The 16,718-nt window shown below is 37.4% G+C and overlaps 1 protein-coding gene across 2 annotated transcripts in view; it reads right to left on the bottom strand.

Annotated features, from left to right (window-relative positions):
• Nucleotides 1-1,690: 1,690 nt before the first annotated feature.
• LOC139758963 (uncharacterized) overlaps nucleotides 1,691-16,718 on the bottom strand; it is a 39,819-nt gene continuing 24,791 nt past the window's right edge. For both annotated transcript variants that reach the window (XM_071680793.1, XM_071680794.1), the window contains exon 11: nucleotides 1,691-15,532. In XM_071680793.1, the coding sequence (XP_071536894.1) occupies nucleotides 12,621-15,532 (2,912 nt within the window). In that variant the 3' untranslated portion in view covers nucleotides 1,691-12,620. The remainder of the gene's footprint in view (nucleotides 15,533-16,718) is intronic.

The following is a 16,718-nucleotide window of genomic DNA, read 5'->3' as shown; positions in this document are numbered from 1 at the left end:
CATTCCGCCAATCCTCAGGCACCTCACCATGAGTCATACATACATTAAATAACCTTACCAACCAGTCAACAATACAGTCACCCCCTTTTTTAATAAATTCCACTGCAATACCATCCAAACCTGCTGCCTTGCCGGCTTTCATCTTTCATACACATACATACACAAATATATGCATATAGCCACATGCACATGTTCATACTTGCTTGCCTTTATCCATTCCTGGCACCACCCTGCCCACAGGAAACGGCATTACCTCCTCTTGCATCAGCATGGTAGCACCAGGAACATAAGAGAAAGACATTTGCTCACATCCATTCTCTCGCTGTCAGGTGTAATGCCTGAAACCACAGTGACATCATACAACCCTGCCTCATATCCACATGTATGTCGAAACTTTCACTCAGCTCCCCATCCACTCTTATGCATGCAATTGCTCCTCTATAGAAGGCTTTCAAACTATCCAATGGTTGTACCCCTACTCTATATATGCTTAGAACATTCCATAAACCATTCCACACGACTCTTGTTGTACGCTTCCTCTAGATCCATAAAAGCTACATACAACTTCTTACCTTTTGCTAAACACTTTTCCACAGTCCTCTTCACCAGAAAAATCTGATCCACACATCTATCTTTCCTCAAAGCCCCCTTGCTTCTCACATATTCTGCATTCAGTTTCAATACTCTAATCAGTTTTGCATACTTTTCTTTGTATACTTAACAGGCTTATCCCCTTATAATTGTTACATACATCCTTGGCACCTTTTCCTTTGAATAAATGAACACTGAATAGCTTTCACTAAGTCCTCATACATGACCTGTTTCCATGCTAAATTGCATATTGGATGCATCCACTTCATCACACTTTCTCCTTCATATTTCACCATTTCAGTCATAATTCCATACCCTCCAGGTGCCTTTCCTACCTTCAGCCTCATTATTACCTTTTTTATCTCCATTTTTTGTTAAAGGCCCTTGCACTTGTACCCTCATCTTTCCATCCTCCATACCCATGCATGTAACAACTGCTGCTTCGCCTTCTTCCACATTCAACAGTTCTTCAAAATACTCTCAATCTTCCTTTCTCCTTTTGAATTTCTTGCTTCCCCAACTTTTCATTCTACTTTCTTCCAAAATCTTCATCTACTCTCTCTTTGCTCTCCTCTATCAGCTTAACATTTCAATTACACATATAATATTCTTCCCTCCTCCTTTGCTGAACTTCCACTGGTACATTCCCTTTACACAATCTAACATATGCCCTTTTCTTCTCTGCCACAGCATTTCAAATCGTGTCTGCATACCATGCATTTCCTTTTTATTCCCATATTTCACGACTTTGTATCCAACTACTAATTCCACAACCTTTGTCATTTTCTAAATATTTTAAATGCCTCATTCACACATGCCTGCATCCCAACATTCATTACACTTCCATTCAAGCTTTCAGTTACCTTCCCTTTTTACTCCTCCTGACATCTTCTTCGATTCATCTTGTTACTTTCCAACACTTTTACCTCTCCATTCTTCCCCACAAGAAACTGCAAAATGGTCAGAGCCTCCAACCCCGGTTACATGTCCCCTTTTTTTAACATTTTCGAAGCCTGTTCTTCCTTAATACTTTTCTGGCTTCTTCCTGAATACTTTTTTTCAGATAAAGGAAAAGGTTCATTACAAAATGAAACAAATATTCAGTAAATTCTGTATTTATTTACTTTTTGAATCCGATAAACTCAAAACATTCCCTTCACATATGAGTTACAAAACTGCTTCTTAATATCTATAAAGCAGCTTAAATAAAGCCTGAGAGAATTAGAGTATAACAATAGAAAATTATCTGGTGCTTCTAACACAGTCACTGGTCAACCAACAAAATATAATGCCATTAATAACAAAAATTGGCAAAAAAATAAATATTTTGAACATACACAAGTAGCTAGCTGCTATCTCTTGGGTAAAACACAAGGCCCATTGATAGTGGTCTGTAAGTACTACAAGACTGAATTTGAGAATAAGGAGGACTAAAGGAAGACTATTTATAGAACTTGTTGGATGACTTCTCTATAATGAGCATTTTATTTAAAGTAGGATGCCTTGGGGGAAAAAATAATGCCCATCAGAAATATCACTGATATTTGAAAAACATTTGTATTCATTATGTGGACATTTGCACTCTTCTATCAACAAATATAAAAAAGAAATTGTACAGATGATATAAAGTCACTTAAATTATTCCTAGTTATCATTTGCATTAACTACATTAACAAAATACCAATTAAGTTCTGAACAATCCCATTACATTGGCAAGAATCATTCCACCTTTGATCTGAAATAATTCTGAGCAGTGTTACTCCTTGGTTAAAATAACTTTTGTTCCAGAACTTGTTCTATGATGGTCAGCACAGTAAAAAATAAATCTGACTTTCTTGGTCTAATGTAAAAGATGGAGATGACTGATAGTATGGTGGAGGGGATGATTTGTGCTCATATGGGTAAAATATAAGCAATTCCTAAAAGCATTGCTTAAAGGTTCTTGTGCAACCCTCCTTAGGACATGCTAAATAGCAATATACAGAATCAGGTAGCAAGGTCTAAGATATGTCTTCAGGTACTATTTTATCAGTTCTACACTGCATGCTTCTCCTCTCATCCATAAAATGGTACAAGCATTAATTTTAGACATTTCAACTAGCTTCCCATTATACAGCTTTCATGTCAAGTACACAAAAGAATGTTACATAAATATGCTAAGAAATCTGCGAATTGGTTTGACTACACATTACAGATGTCACTTGACTTAGTAACATGAAAAGAATCAAGGTTTTCCAAGATGTAAATACACACAAAAGTAGAAGCTGGGAAGATTATAAAGATGAAAGTGTATAAAGTGGTAACTGGCAAAAATACTGAAGGGTTTGAAAAAGTGTTAAACACTACCATGGACGGTTTTATCAGATAAGCATTGAAAGCAGGAAATACCAACAGTTTCTTTTGTTTTGGTCAAATGTTTGATAGGGAGCTGATAGCAAAAAGAATAATGTTCTTATTTTTGGCAGATATGGACAGTTTGTGTCATGTTAACTCGTATGCTGAATTATGGTATAGATAGATAGATTCATTGTACAGTTCCAGTGTAATATTAATTTGTGTGATAAACTATGATAAGGGATAAACAGTTTAATGTAATGTTAACCTCTAATGCTGAATAATGGTGGAGATAGATAGTTTGTTTAATGTCATTTAGTAAACCAAACTATGATAAAGCTGGACATTTACAGGATAATGTTAGCTAATATGTTGAACTTAGGTGAAGATGGACAGTTCCATTGTAATGTTAACTTGTATATTCAACCATGGTGGAGATGGATGTGATCAGTGTAATGTTAACTTGTATGCTGACCTAATGTAGAGATGGACAGTTCCAGTGTAATGTTAACTTGTATTTTCAACTAAGGTGGAGATGGACACTTCCAATGCGATAGCAACTTGTCAACTAAGGAGATGGACTCTTCCAATGTGATATCAACTTGTATGTTCAAACAGACTTGAGTGAGATTAGCTATTTTGGAAATATGTTTAAAAGAATATTAATGGAAAGCAAAAAGAAAGTATCCAATGCTCTTAAGAGCCTTTTGTAAATAGTATAACAGTGAAACTCATTCAGAGGGGAATTTAATATCCCTATAGCCATAAAATTTCCTGATCAAAGACTTTGTATTGGTGATCTTGAATAGGCATAAAAAGTAGATAGTAGAGTTTGATCAGTTGTTCAGTGATGTGCGAATAAGGACCATCTAAATTTGAGTAAATGAAGAAACTGTGTTTGTAAGGAAATCCTTAAAAGTTATATGAATGCCTTTTGTGATGACAGGACCAAGTATTGTAGAGTGGTTGGTAAAGATTTATAACAGTATGGTTGAGAGTACAGCAAAAAAGAGGTACATTGTGTCTGAATAGGGTGTTGTTGGTGAATTAAGTGCTTGAAGCCACATGTATTCCAGGAAAGCATTCACGGGCTACCCAGGGTCAAGCACATAGGTTCAAATCCTGCTTGCGGCAGTTGGTCCACAGTCAACCCAGCTGTTAATCTACCCCTTGGGGTTAGTCGATAAAACGGGTACCTGGCTCAGGCTAGGGTACACACACATATATATATATATATATATATATATATATATATATATATATATATATCAGGCTAGGGTACACACATATATATATATATATATATATATATATGTATATATATATATATATATATATATATATATATATACATATATATATATATATATATATATATATATTATCCCTGGGGATAGGGGATTAAGAATACTTCCCACGTATTCCCTGCGTGTCGTAGAAGGCGACTAAAAGGGGAGGGAGCGGGGGGCTGGAAATCCTCCCCTCTCGGTTTTTTTTTAATTTTCCAAAAGAAGGAACAGAGGGGGCCAGGTGAGGATATTCCAAAAAAGGCCCAGTCCTCTGTTCTTAACGCTACCTCGCTAACGCGGGAAATGGCGAATAGTTTGAAAAAAAAAAATATATATATATATATATATATATATATATATATTTCATTTTATTTATATTTATTTTGCTTTGTCGCTGTCTCCCGCGTTTGCAAGGTAGCGCAAGGAAACAGACGAAAGAAATGGCCCAACCCACCCCCATACACATGTATATACATACATGTCCACACACGCAAATATACATACCTATACATCTCAACGTATACATATATATACACACACAGACATATACATATATACACATGTACATAATTCATACTGTCTGCCTTTATTCATTCCCATCGCCACCTCACCACACATGAAATAACAACCCCCTCCTCCCTCATGTGTGCGAGGTAGCGCTAGGAAAAGACAACAAAGGCCACATTCGTTCACTCAGTATCTAGCTGCCATGTAATAATGCACCAAAACCACAGCTCCCTTTCCACACCCAGGCCCCACAGAACTTTCCATGGTTTACCCCAGACACTCCACATGCCCTGGTTCAATCCAATGACAGCACGTTGACCCCGGTATACCACATCGTTCCAATTCACTCTATTCCTTGCATGCCTTTAACCCTCCTGCATGTTCAGGCCCCAATCACTCAAAATCTTTTTCACTTCATCTTTCCACCTCCAATTTGGTCTCCCACTTCTTGTTCCCTTCACCTCTGACACATATATCCTATTGTATGTTCAGACCTTGATCACTCAAAATCTCTTTCACTCCATCCTTCCACTCGTTTCCTGCATCAATGAGGTAGTGTCATGAAACAGATGAAGAATGGCCCATCTACTCAGATAAAGGTATATATACATTAATGCCCATATACATATCAACATATACATATGCATACACAGACATATACATATATACACATATACATATTCATGCTTGCCTTCATCTATTCTTGTCGCTACACTACCCCACGGGAAACAACATCGCTTCCCCCACTTCAAAAAGGTAGCACTAGGAAAACAGACAATGAAGGCCACATTCTTTCACACTGTCTCTAGCTGTCATGTGTAATGCACCAAAACCACAGCTCCCTATCCAAGTCCAGCCCCCACAGGCCTTTCCATGGTTTACCCCAGTCGCTTCACATGCCTTGGTTCAGTCCATTGACAACACATCGACCACAGTATTATTTTCATTATCATTATTATTATACTTTGTTGCTGTCTCCCGCATTAGCGAGGTAGTGCAAGGAAACAGATGAAAGAATGGCCCAACCCACCCACATATGCGTCCACACGCACATATACACACCTATACATTTCAACATATACATATATATACACACGCGGACATATACATTTATACACATGTACATAATTCATACTTGCTGCCTTTATTCATTCTCATCGCCACCCCACCACACATGAAATGACAACCCCCCCCCCCGCGTGTGTGCGATAGGTATATATAATGCGCTCTAACAAGAGGATGAGTGTGGGTTAGGTAGGAGCAAGGAGGTACCTCCTTCCCGTGAAAACTGTGAAATAAATTAGGGAGAGATATGCAAAACATTTTTTTAGGGGTGTACTTTATGTATTTTTTACATGACTGTAAATAATGAGAGCATATTTGAAATCTCAGTTTTCAAATATCAGGAAACATTCTTTATTCTCCCCCCTCAAAAAAAGTTCGACGTTATTTGATTAGATTAGAATGATGTGATGTTTATGAAATTTCTTTCTTGTTCTCCATAATTCAAAGCATATTTCAATTAGTTTAAAAGGATGCCATCCCCTTATTTAGATATCCTGGGGATAATAATTTGGAGTTTACAAGGGGATGCTATCATCCCTCACTTATTTATTATACTTTGTCGCTGTCTCCCGCGTTAGCGAGGTAGCGCAAGGAAACAGACAAAAGAATGGCCCAACCCACCCACATACACATGTACATACATACACGTCCACACATGCACATACACATACCTATATATCTCAACGTATACATATATATACATTTACAGACATATACATATATACACATGTACATAATTCATACTGTCTGCCCTTATTTATTCCCGTCCTCACCCTGCCACACATGAAATGACAACCCCCTCCCCCCGCATGTGCGAGAGGTAGTGCTAGGAAAAGACAACAAAGGCCAAATTCGTTCACACTCAGTCTCTAGCTGTCATGTATAATACACCGAAACCACAGCTCCCCTTCCACATCCAGGCCCCACAAAACTTTCCATGGTTTACCCTGGTTCAATCCATTGACAGCACATCGATCCCGGTATACCACATCGTTCCAATTCACTCTATTCCTTGCATGCCTTTCATCCTCCTGCATGTTCAGGCCCCGATCACTCAAAATCTTTTTCACTCCATCTTTCCACCTCCAATTTGGTCTCCCATTTCTTGTTCCCTCCACCTCTGAGACATATATCCTCTTTGTCAATCTTTCCTCACTCATTCTCTCCATGTGACCAAACCATTTCAAAACACCCTCTTCTGCTCTCTCAACCACACTCTTTTTATTACCACACATCTCTCTTACCCTTTCATTACTTACTCGATCAAACCACCTCACACCACATATTGTCCTCAAACATCTCACTTCCAGCACATCCACCCTCCTCTGCAAAACTCTATCTATAGCCCTTGCCTCACAACCATATAACATTGTTGGAACCACTATTCCTTCAAACATACCCATTTTTGCTTTCCAAGATAACGTTCTTGACTTCCACACATTTTCAACACTCCCAGAACTTTCACCCCCTCCCCCACCCTATGATTCACTTCCGCTTCCATGGTTCCATCCGCTGCCAAATCCACACACAGATATCTAAATCACTTCACTTCCTCCAGTTTTTCTCCATTCAAACTTACCTCCCAGTTGACTTGTCCCTCAACCCTACTGTACCTAATAACCTTGCTCTTATTCACATTCACTCTCAGCTTTCTTCTTTCATACACTTTACCAAACTCAGTCACCAGCTTCTGCAGTTTCTCACCTGAATCAGCCACCAGTGCAGTATCATCAGTGAACAACAACTGACTCACTTCCCAAGCTCTCTTATCCACAACAGACTGCATACTTGCCCCTCTTTCCAAAACTCTTGCATTCACCTCCCTAACATCCCCATCCATAAACAAATTAAACAACCATGGAGACATCATGCACCCCTGCCACAAACCAACATTCACTGAGAACCAGTCACTTTCCTCTCTTCCTACTCGTACACATGCCTTACATCCTCGATAAAAACTTTTCACTGCTTCTAACAACTTGCCTCCCACACCATATTTTCTTAATACCTTCCACAAAGCATCTCTGTCAACTCTATCGTATCTTCTCCAGATCCATAAATGCTACATACAAATCCATTTGCTTTTCTAAGGACTTCTCACATACATTCTTCAAAGCAAACACCTGATCCACACATCCTGTACCACTGCTCTTCCCCAATCTGATGCTCTGTACATGCCTTCACCCTCTCAATCAATACCCTCCCATATAATTTCCCAGGAATACTCAACAAACTTATACCTCTGTAATTTGAGCACTCACTTTTATCCCCTTTGCCTTTGTACAATGGCACTATGCAAGCATTCTGCCAATCCTCAGGCACCTCACCATGAGTCATACATATATCAAATAACCTTACCAACCAGTCAACAATACAGTCATCCCCCTTTTTTAATAAATTCCACTGCAATACCATCCAAACCCACTGCCTTGCCGGCTTTCATATTCCGCAAAGCTTTTACTACCTCTTCTCTGTTTACCAAATCATTCTCCCGAACCCTCTCACTTTGCACACCACCTCGACCAAAACACCCTATATCTGCCACTCTGTCATCAAACACACGCCTCTCACCCTCCTGTATGTTCAGGCCCCGATCACTCAAAATCTTTCTCACTCCATCCTTCCACCTCAAATTTGGTCTCCCACTTCTCCTTGTTCCCTCCACCTCTGACACATATATCCTCTTTGTCAATGTTTCCTCACTCAATTCTCTCATGCCCATGCTGTCTCAGCTAACATAAAAAAAATACAGTATAAACTCTTGTCTATTAATTCTGGATCAAATCATGATGGATTAGCCTATGCAGGTGGAAGACATTACTCATTCGACACTGAACGCAAAACAAGTAGGGAATACATATTGATGTTCCATATGGCCAAGGTGTATTCATCCCATGTATTTTGGATGGTCACAGATAGACAGAACAGTGATGAGAAAACCAAAGGTAGAGGATATGCTGTGTATTTTGTTGTCATGGAAGTACTAACTTGAAAAAAAAATCTATTCTTTGGCTACACTCAATATATCCTCTTTCTTAGTTTACCATAAATTTTCAAATTAAACTATCCTTCAAGTATTATTATTCTACATTTTGATATCCACTACTATTTCCTCCTCCTGCATTTGCCTGTGTTCTTATTCCTAGTTTCTTTTTGTACTGACAATACTAAGAAAATCATCATTCTTTTCATGTTAAGGTTAGTACTACTAAGTCTTAACTGGTTTACTATTTGGAAGCCAAACAGGCTGAACCTTTCTAAAAATGTTTCGGTTATTGCCGGGTCTTACAATTCATGTGGAACGGGTTAGTGACAAAGCTATTTTTAAGATTCTACACATAATTCCTTTTGAAAGAAGTTAAAGTCAATGTGAAAGATAATCAAGATGTTAGTTATCTAAGCATAGTTCATCGGTGATTACAAAGCTTGCCTTTGAGGTGAGATGTAGGTCAGGGGGACTTAATAATTAGATGTATACTGATGCATTTATAATATGCAACTGCACATGAAGTTACATGGCTGTAGATCTACTAGTGGCTGAGGACTAAACTTTGATGTAAAACTTAACCCTGGCTGTGTCTGCAGAGGACAGTTGAATACTAATTCCTTTATTTTGTACTGGCAAACTGAAAACGAAGACTGACCAGTGCATTACAAATTTTAAGGTAACTATATATCATAGGGCTGAAAAGTAGTAGCAAAACCTTTGAAATTTTACCTGAAAAATTCAAGTCCTGGACAAGACTATTCTACTTCTCCTAGAAAGACACCCTAATCTGCAGTGCAATAAAAGACATCTTAATATCTTATTGATACACCTAATCACAGTATGTAATTTACATTAATTATATACACATATGCATAAAATCTGTTAACTCTAAATGCATTCTGGGCTAGGCACTTTTATGTATGTTTTTTTTTCGTTTACAATCAAATCATTTAGAATCTTTGATATCCTTTACAATTATTTTGCTTCATCGGTATAATTTAACAAACTTTATGCTTTCTTGTTGTTTTTGTACAAAGTCAGTTTTGTAAAACAATAAAAACTGAAATCTCACCAAATAAGAGGATTTGAATATTCAAAATTGTCAAAATGAGAGGATATTTCAGACCGCATAAGAATCTGTGAACCATCAGTTGCATTTGGGCAAAATGCCAAATCTTTTCCAATTCATGAAATTAATATACAAAGTATGTCTTCATTATATTCATAAAAGCAGTACCTTAACAAAAAAATATTTTTCATTTGTATGTTACACAAAACCTGCATATACTCTAAAGCTAGAAAAATAGATATGGAAAGACAGTGGAGGTCTTGTATCTTAATTGCATATCAAACAAAATTACCAGAATAGAGAAGATTCCACATATGCTACCAGGCTTTGACATCACTGAAACCAACATTGTAGAAAAATATGTCTTGGCTGAAGCTGCTTGATTTATCACAATTATACATAGAAGAAATATGGACAGTAAGATCGTCTTTCAAATAAATATATAAATAAACAACAAGTACCTAACCACATTCTGGCTACATTAATGAGCCATCAACAGGTCAAGCTACACAATGGATGGCTGACTACTCATCTGCTCTCAACAAAAAGGTAGTGCCAATGAAAAGAGCCATTTTTGTGAGAAAAAAATTACAGTTTTATACCATGTATTGCACCAATGCTTAGCACCTTAACCAAATTCATTGGTGTTACACTTGTCATAAAATTTGGTTAATATTTCTGCACTTTCTCAAAAAGTTCAATATTTCTGTTAACTCTTTATGATTATTTTGAATACCTATACAGAGGAGTGCAGAGTGCAATTACAATGAGGAGCTTCCTAATTTGATGTACTTTGTGTTACTATCAGTCTACAAAAATATACCTTGAATATTAGGAAACCATAAACAATCTTGAAAACTTCAATGGTAAATATACATACATTGTGTGTGTATATATATATATATATATCTTTCACTTAACTGCCATCTCCCGCGTTAGCGAGGTAGAGCAAGGAAGCAGACGAGGAATGGCCCAACCCACCCACATACACATGTATATACATAAATGCCTACACACGCACATATACATTTCAATGTATACATATATATACCTACACAGACATATACATATATACACATGTTCATATCCATACTTGCTGACTTCATAAAATAGCCAAAATAGACAAAAAAAGGCCACATTTCTTCAAACTCAGTCTCTAGCTGTCATGTGTAATGCATCAAAACCACAGCTCCCTTTCCACATCCAGGCCCCACAAAACTTTCCATGGTTTACCCCAGACTTTTCACATGCCCTGGTTCAATCCATTGACAGCAATTCAACCCCGATATACCACATTGTTCCAATTCATCCTATTCCTTGCACACCTTTCCCCCTCCTGTATGTTCAGGCCCCGATCACTCAAAATTTGTCAAGCATGATGCCTAATATAGTTGAAAGTTAGTTGAGTGAGTGTGGTTGTATTAATATTTGTCTGGGGTTAAAAGGGAGATGATAGGTTCTGTAGAGATAGAGATATTCTAATTCTGAATATGCCACTGTTCTAGTTGAGTGATGAGGTGTTGCATGTTTGTTCTTTCTTGGGTAATGTTACAGTGCCATAATGCGATTATGAGGTCCCCTATATAAAGCAGGCCTTTCACACTGTGATGTGTAAGAGGTGACGTAAGGTCACATAGAAAGACACTGAAGTGGGACTGAAAAAGAACTATTCCTTGGGAACCCCACTGTAAAGCCCTAGGCTTTCATACAATTCCAGAACCCCTTTTATGGGGGCTGCTGTTGGTTTGAGGCTTCACTCCATGCAAGAGGAGAGAGATGATGGGCTTCACTGGGTGTGAGTTTACCATATGAACAAAAAGCTAATGAGCACTACAAAAAGGTGAAATGTGAGTTATCAGTAATGCCCTGAACTTCATGCCCTAACATGTAACCAAACTTCAGACGTGATATATGGAACTATGAACTGAAGTGATGTTTGATGGAGTAGAGGAATAGCAATGAAGGCTTTGCAACTGGAAAACTGGAACGAGAAAATAAGAAAAACAACAAATGACAAAAGATGCAATCAAGGGATTTGAAAAAAAAAAGGAAGATATATGAAAATGAAAATGATGAGGTCAGAAAGAGAAAATAGAAACCAGAGACATGAGTAAAACTAAAGGTAAGGTACAAGCACAAAGGTACTGAAAGAAAGGGAGAGAGAGCAAAGAATAAACTTCACAAGTCTAAATTTCCCTTTTTCATGACAAAAGCCAATTGGAATAACAAATAGGAATGACAAAATGGAAATGAAAAGAATTGATGCATTAAAGAAAACTGGTTGAGATATGCCTAAATTTGGATTTGGTGAGGATAATGAACATGAGTGCAAAGTGATGTAAGTGGAAAAGAGCCATTCCTTTTCACAAGTAAACCAATAATTCTGATCAATTGCATCTTTTAACTCTTTGATATATAAAACATACCAGAAAAACTCCTTTTTACATACATTAGGTTGATGAAGTTTTCAATCACAATTTGTCAAGCATAGGCCAGATATTTAATTGTTATAAAAGACAGTCATAATGATGATAACACTTACCATAGATAGATATCTACTACTGACAGTCGAAGTGATGATAGCACACTTACTGTAGATAGAAACCTACTATTCTTTAAAATATAAGCACAGTTATGTCAAAATATATACAACGCTGACTGCATCAGTTAGTAGTATTGCATTACAGGTGAGTTATCCATGCATTTCCTGAAAATCATTGATAATCTACAACATTTGCACACTCACTAATAAGCTGCCACATGTGAATAATTACCTCTACTTACAAGTCCTTTCCTCAACACCACCATCAGCAGGTACAAATGATTTGTAAGATACACTAACTGAGGGTGAAGAGAAACACTTTGTTGATCTTTCTACAAAAGGGTAAATAGGTCGAGAAAGAACTGCCTGGCTGATACGCCATACATGAGAAACCTCTTTTGCCTTAATTGAAGGCATGGATTTCCTGTCTAGGTTGATAATATCTTTATTGGGGCTTGATTGATTACTTAAGTCTGCTGGTGCAATTTCATCAGATCTTACAGTCACTGAGTGGGCCTTTTTCTGATCACCAAGAATATTACCTAAGCATTCATCTAAATTAACATTTTTTTGTACATAATCTTCGTTAAATTCCAGATGCCTCTTTTTGTCCTGACAATGACTCACACTATCATCTTCTTGCAATACCTGAGAAACTATGCCTTTCTGGGCATTGGGCAAGACTACAGTTTCATCTTGCCCTTCACAATCATTTTTTGTACAGCTTGTCAGGTTATTCTTAACTTCACAGCCACTCCTACAGAACAACTCCTCATACTTCCCCTCTGAATCAGAGCTGTTATCATAAACATCATCCTCATGAACACTCTTTCTTATAGAGTTATCTTTACGGTGCATCCCACAACTGTCACTATCAACTTCTTGAGCTCTTTCCTCAAATTCATCATTCCTTAAAGAGGTTATGACATTTTTTCCCTTTTGGTTTCTTGAGGAAGAGCAGTCTTTATCAGTACTAAAAGAAGACCTTTCCATTTTACCCGTTTTGCTTAAGTCCATCTTCCGGATCAAATGCAATTTTAATGGGATGATTTTGGGATGTACCTCATGTCTCTCGATGTCACTTGAAATTTTTAGGTGATTAGATGTTTTTCTTGATGAGCCACGTTTGGGGTATTTCTTATGGACATCAGCAATATTTACCCCTGTGTGGCTGGGCATGGCTGAATCAGATGCTTCCTGATGATGCTTCTTTTGCATTCCAGTGCGGCTTAGATCAAGACAAATATCAGTACTCTCTATACAAGACTTACTATTTAGGTAATCTTTAGATATGCCAAGAGTCACTTTCTCTGAACATGAAATCTTGTCTAATTCACAGAAGTAATTCTGAGGCTGTAAATCAGCCTTTTGAGTAGAATCCGGTACGGACCCATTTCTACAACATGCTCCAGAGGACCTGCCATGTAGGAGGCTGGGTGATTCTGATGAAATTATTTTCTCATTCATATTAACATTAGGATTAGTAACAAGAGTCTCGGTATTAGCCTCTGTCAGAATAATACTATGAGAATCATTCAAATGAGTTTCTCCTTTATATACAGAGTTAACAGTACCAGATTCAACTGGTAAAATACTAGACACAGAGGTAATAAATTTCTGATCACATAATCTAGTCATTTCAGAACCACTAAAACTAGCATTCAAACTTTTATCAACAGTGAAACTAATATTTCTGGAAGAAGTAAAGACTGGACTTTGAGACATACTAATGCTTTTAGTAGACTTACTAATATCCACATCAACATTATCAGTATCACTGTCTGATAACCTAACTGGATTCCTGATATTTGAGTTACGGTGAATCCTGAGATCAAGACCAACATCCCCAGCACCATTCTCTGGTAGATCTTCATTGCTCACATCATCATTCATAATGACCTGGAGACATTGCTCTACTAACTGATCTCCAAGAGTTGGTTTGGGTGTAGCAACCTCTGATTGCCTACAGTGAGATTCCATGATGTGCTGCAACAGCCGAGTCAGTACAACAACTGGCTCTTCATGTATTCCACTAGGCACACTAACAACAAGGTTGTTATCACCCTTTGACATTTCATTACACTTTTGCTTTTTCACAGGAACATCTTCAATGTTACCCTGTTGTCTTTTTACCTTTTTGTCCTCCCTTGCCTTATTGTGCATATCCTTCTCTAAACCACTTTGTATTCTTTCTGCATCTTCTGCCTTCCTTTTATTACTGATTTTTCCACAACTATTAGTACATTCTTTCTGAAAGGTTTCACCATATCTGATACCAATATCTTTTAAGTTATTACCTTCATCTTCTGACTCTGGAAGGTCCACATATTTTGTTTTACGAGGCAGTACCTCCACTGTAATGTATGGTGTAATTCCTTCAATTAGTATCTTTTTCTTCTTCTCTTCTTTCTTAAATCTTTTATTTAGCTGTTCATTGGTTCTATCATTCAAAGTATCAATGACAACAATTGGTTCATATGCAGGACCCATCCTTTCTGTAAACTTATTGAAATACTGGATGCTATCTTTTCTCCCTTTTTCCTTGTTTGATCTTGAGCTAAAAAAATCCTTTGCTTGAGAAGCCTCACCATATACCTTCTGTGGTTTTATATCCACATCTGTATATTCAAATTCAGTATTTTCACTGTCTCTATTCATTTCATTCTTGCATATCATATCTATCTTCTCTGTGAGATCATAGTTTTGATTAACCATAATAAAGCCACTTCTTTCTCTTTCATCTATATCCATGTGATCCGTTTTTCTTGACCGATGATGTTCACTATTCTGTACTGTAGTATATGCCAAATTGTGCAAAGCTTTGAGAGCCAGCTGGGGACAATTTTCTGCATGAGAAACAATCCCCATGCTGAGCAATACTTGGACAAGTGCCTGCTGATGAGTCTCCACATGTTTTTTTAGGGCATAGGAGTTCGTCGTTGGTTTGGTGCAGAGAGGACAGTGCAGAAGACCTTCACCAGTATGTTTTCGCATGTGATAGTTGAGTTTCTGCCTTTTAGAAAAAGATGCACCACACAGGTGACATTTGCAACGTTCAGCACCTGTGTGGACACGAATGTGACTGTTACATGCCGACTTGTCTCCAAAACGTTTATTGCAGAAGGTACACTTGTATGGTTTTTCACCTGTAAAGAAAAGTACACTTACCAAAAGAATATTATGAACCTAAGAAAAAATCATACCTAATTATATCTCATGTGTTGAAATATATGAGTCCTTGGCACATTATCTACAACAGCATAGCAATTTCTAAACAACAATGAAGTAATGTAATACCACATTCACATACATCAGTAAATATGAGAAATTCACCAAGTATATTCCCCACAACTATCATTAAACTATAATCTTTCCATCATATGGGTTAGCTATCACCTAATATAAAAAACACTATCTATCTATTTATATCTCTGATGCCCATTCCCACCTGGAACTCTCTCGAGGAGGTGGCCACTGCAACTTATCTCCATAACTAGTGAACTCCAGAGATGCCTCTATAAAAAACACACCTAGATGAATTTTGTTACATGCTTTTAAATTTCACTGTACACTTCAAACTTGGCTGTCATTATATTTCCTTGACTTTCATGATTTCCCTAACTTCTACATAAATGTTCATTCATGTTTCTTTACCAACACTTCCCTTGTGCACACTTGCTGAGCTATCCCTTTCCTTTCATACAAATTTCATTTTCTTGATACAAACACTATGCACATGCTTCACTTGTGGGGCAAGATAATATGGACATCATGAATAAAAATCCCATTTTGTTTCTATGTGGAAAATTTCAGTAAATACATCTACCCACACTATTCACCTTGCAAAAAAAAGAATGGTTAGTAAAAATGCTGAAAAGTAGCTATGTTTGAGACTGCAAAAAGTAATACTTGCTAAGCAACCCTGATCCAAAAATCCCAAATTCGAAATGCTCTAAAATCCTACACTTTTTGAGTGGCGACATGATGTTACATGTGGAAAATTCCACACCTAACCTCACTTGCCCATGCTGGGCTCTGACACTGTTTGTGCCAGTATGTTTCAAACTATTGTCAATGCCAGACCTACATGCATTACTCATTGCGTTTTTTGCTTATTCTCTGCTCTGTGGTACGAAGATGTTGTTGAAAATGTCAAAAAGGCCTGCAGATACCCCTATGGCTAACAGTGTTAAGAAAAACAGGAAGCACTTATGTTTATCTAAAGCACAGACAGTCAAGCTGTTGGAAAAATTGGACAGAGGTGTAAAAGTGAAATGTCTCATAGAAGAGAATGGTGTTGGAATGACCACCTATGCTTTCTGATGGTTAGTG

Source organism: Panulirus ornatus, chromosome 32 (assembly GCF_036320965.1).
Source record: "Panulirus ornatus isolate Po-2019 chromosome 32, ASM3632096v1, whole genome shotgun sequence".
In the NCBI taxonomy this organism is placed as follows: domain Eukaryota; kingdom Metazoa; phylum Arthropoda; class Malacostraca; order Decapoda; family Palinuridae; genus Panulirus; species Panulirus ornatus.
This window is presented reverse-complemented; position numbering and strand designations above follow the sequence as displayed.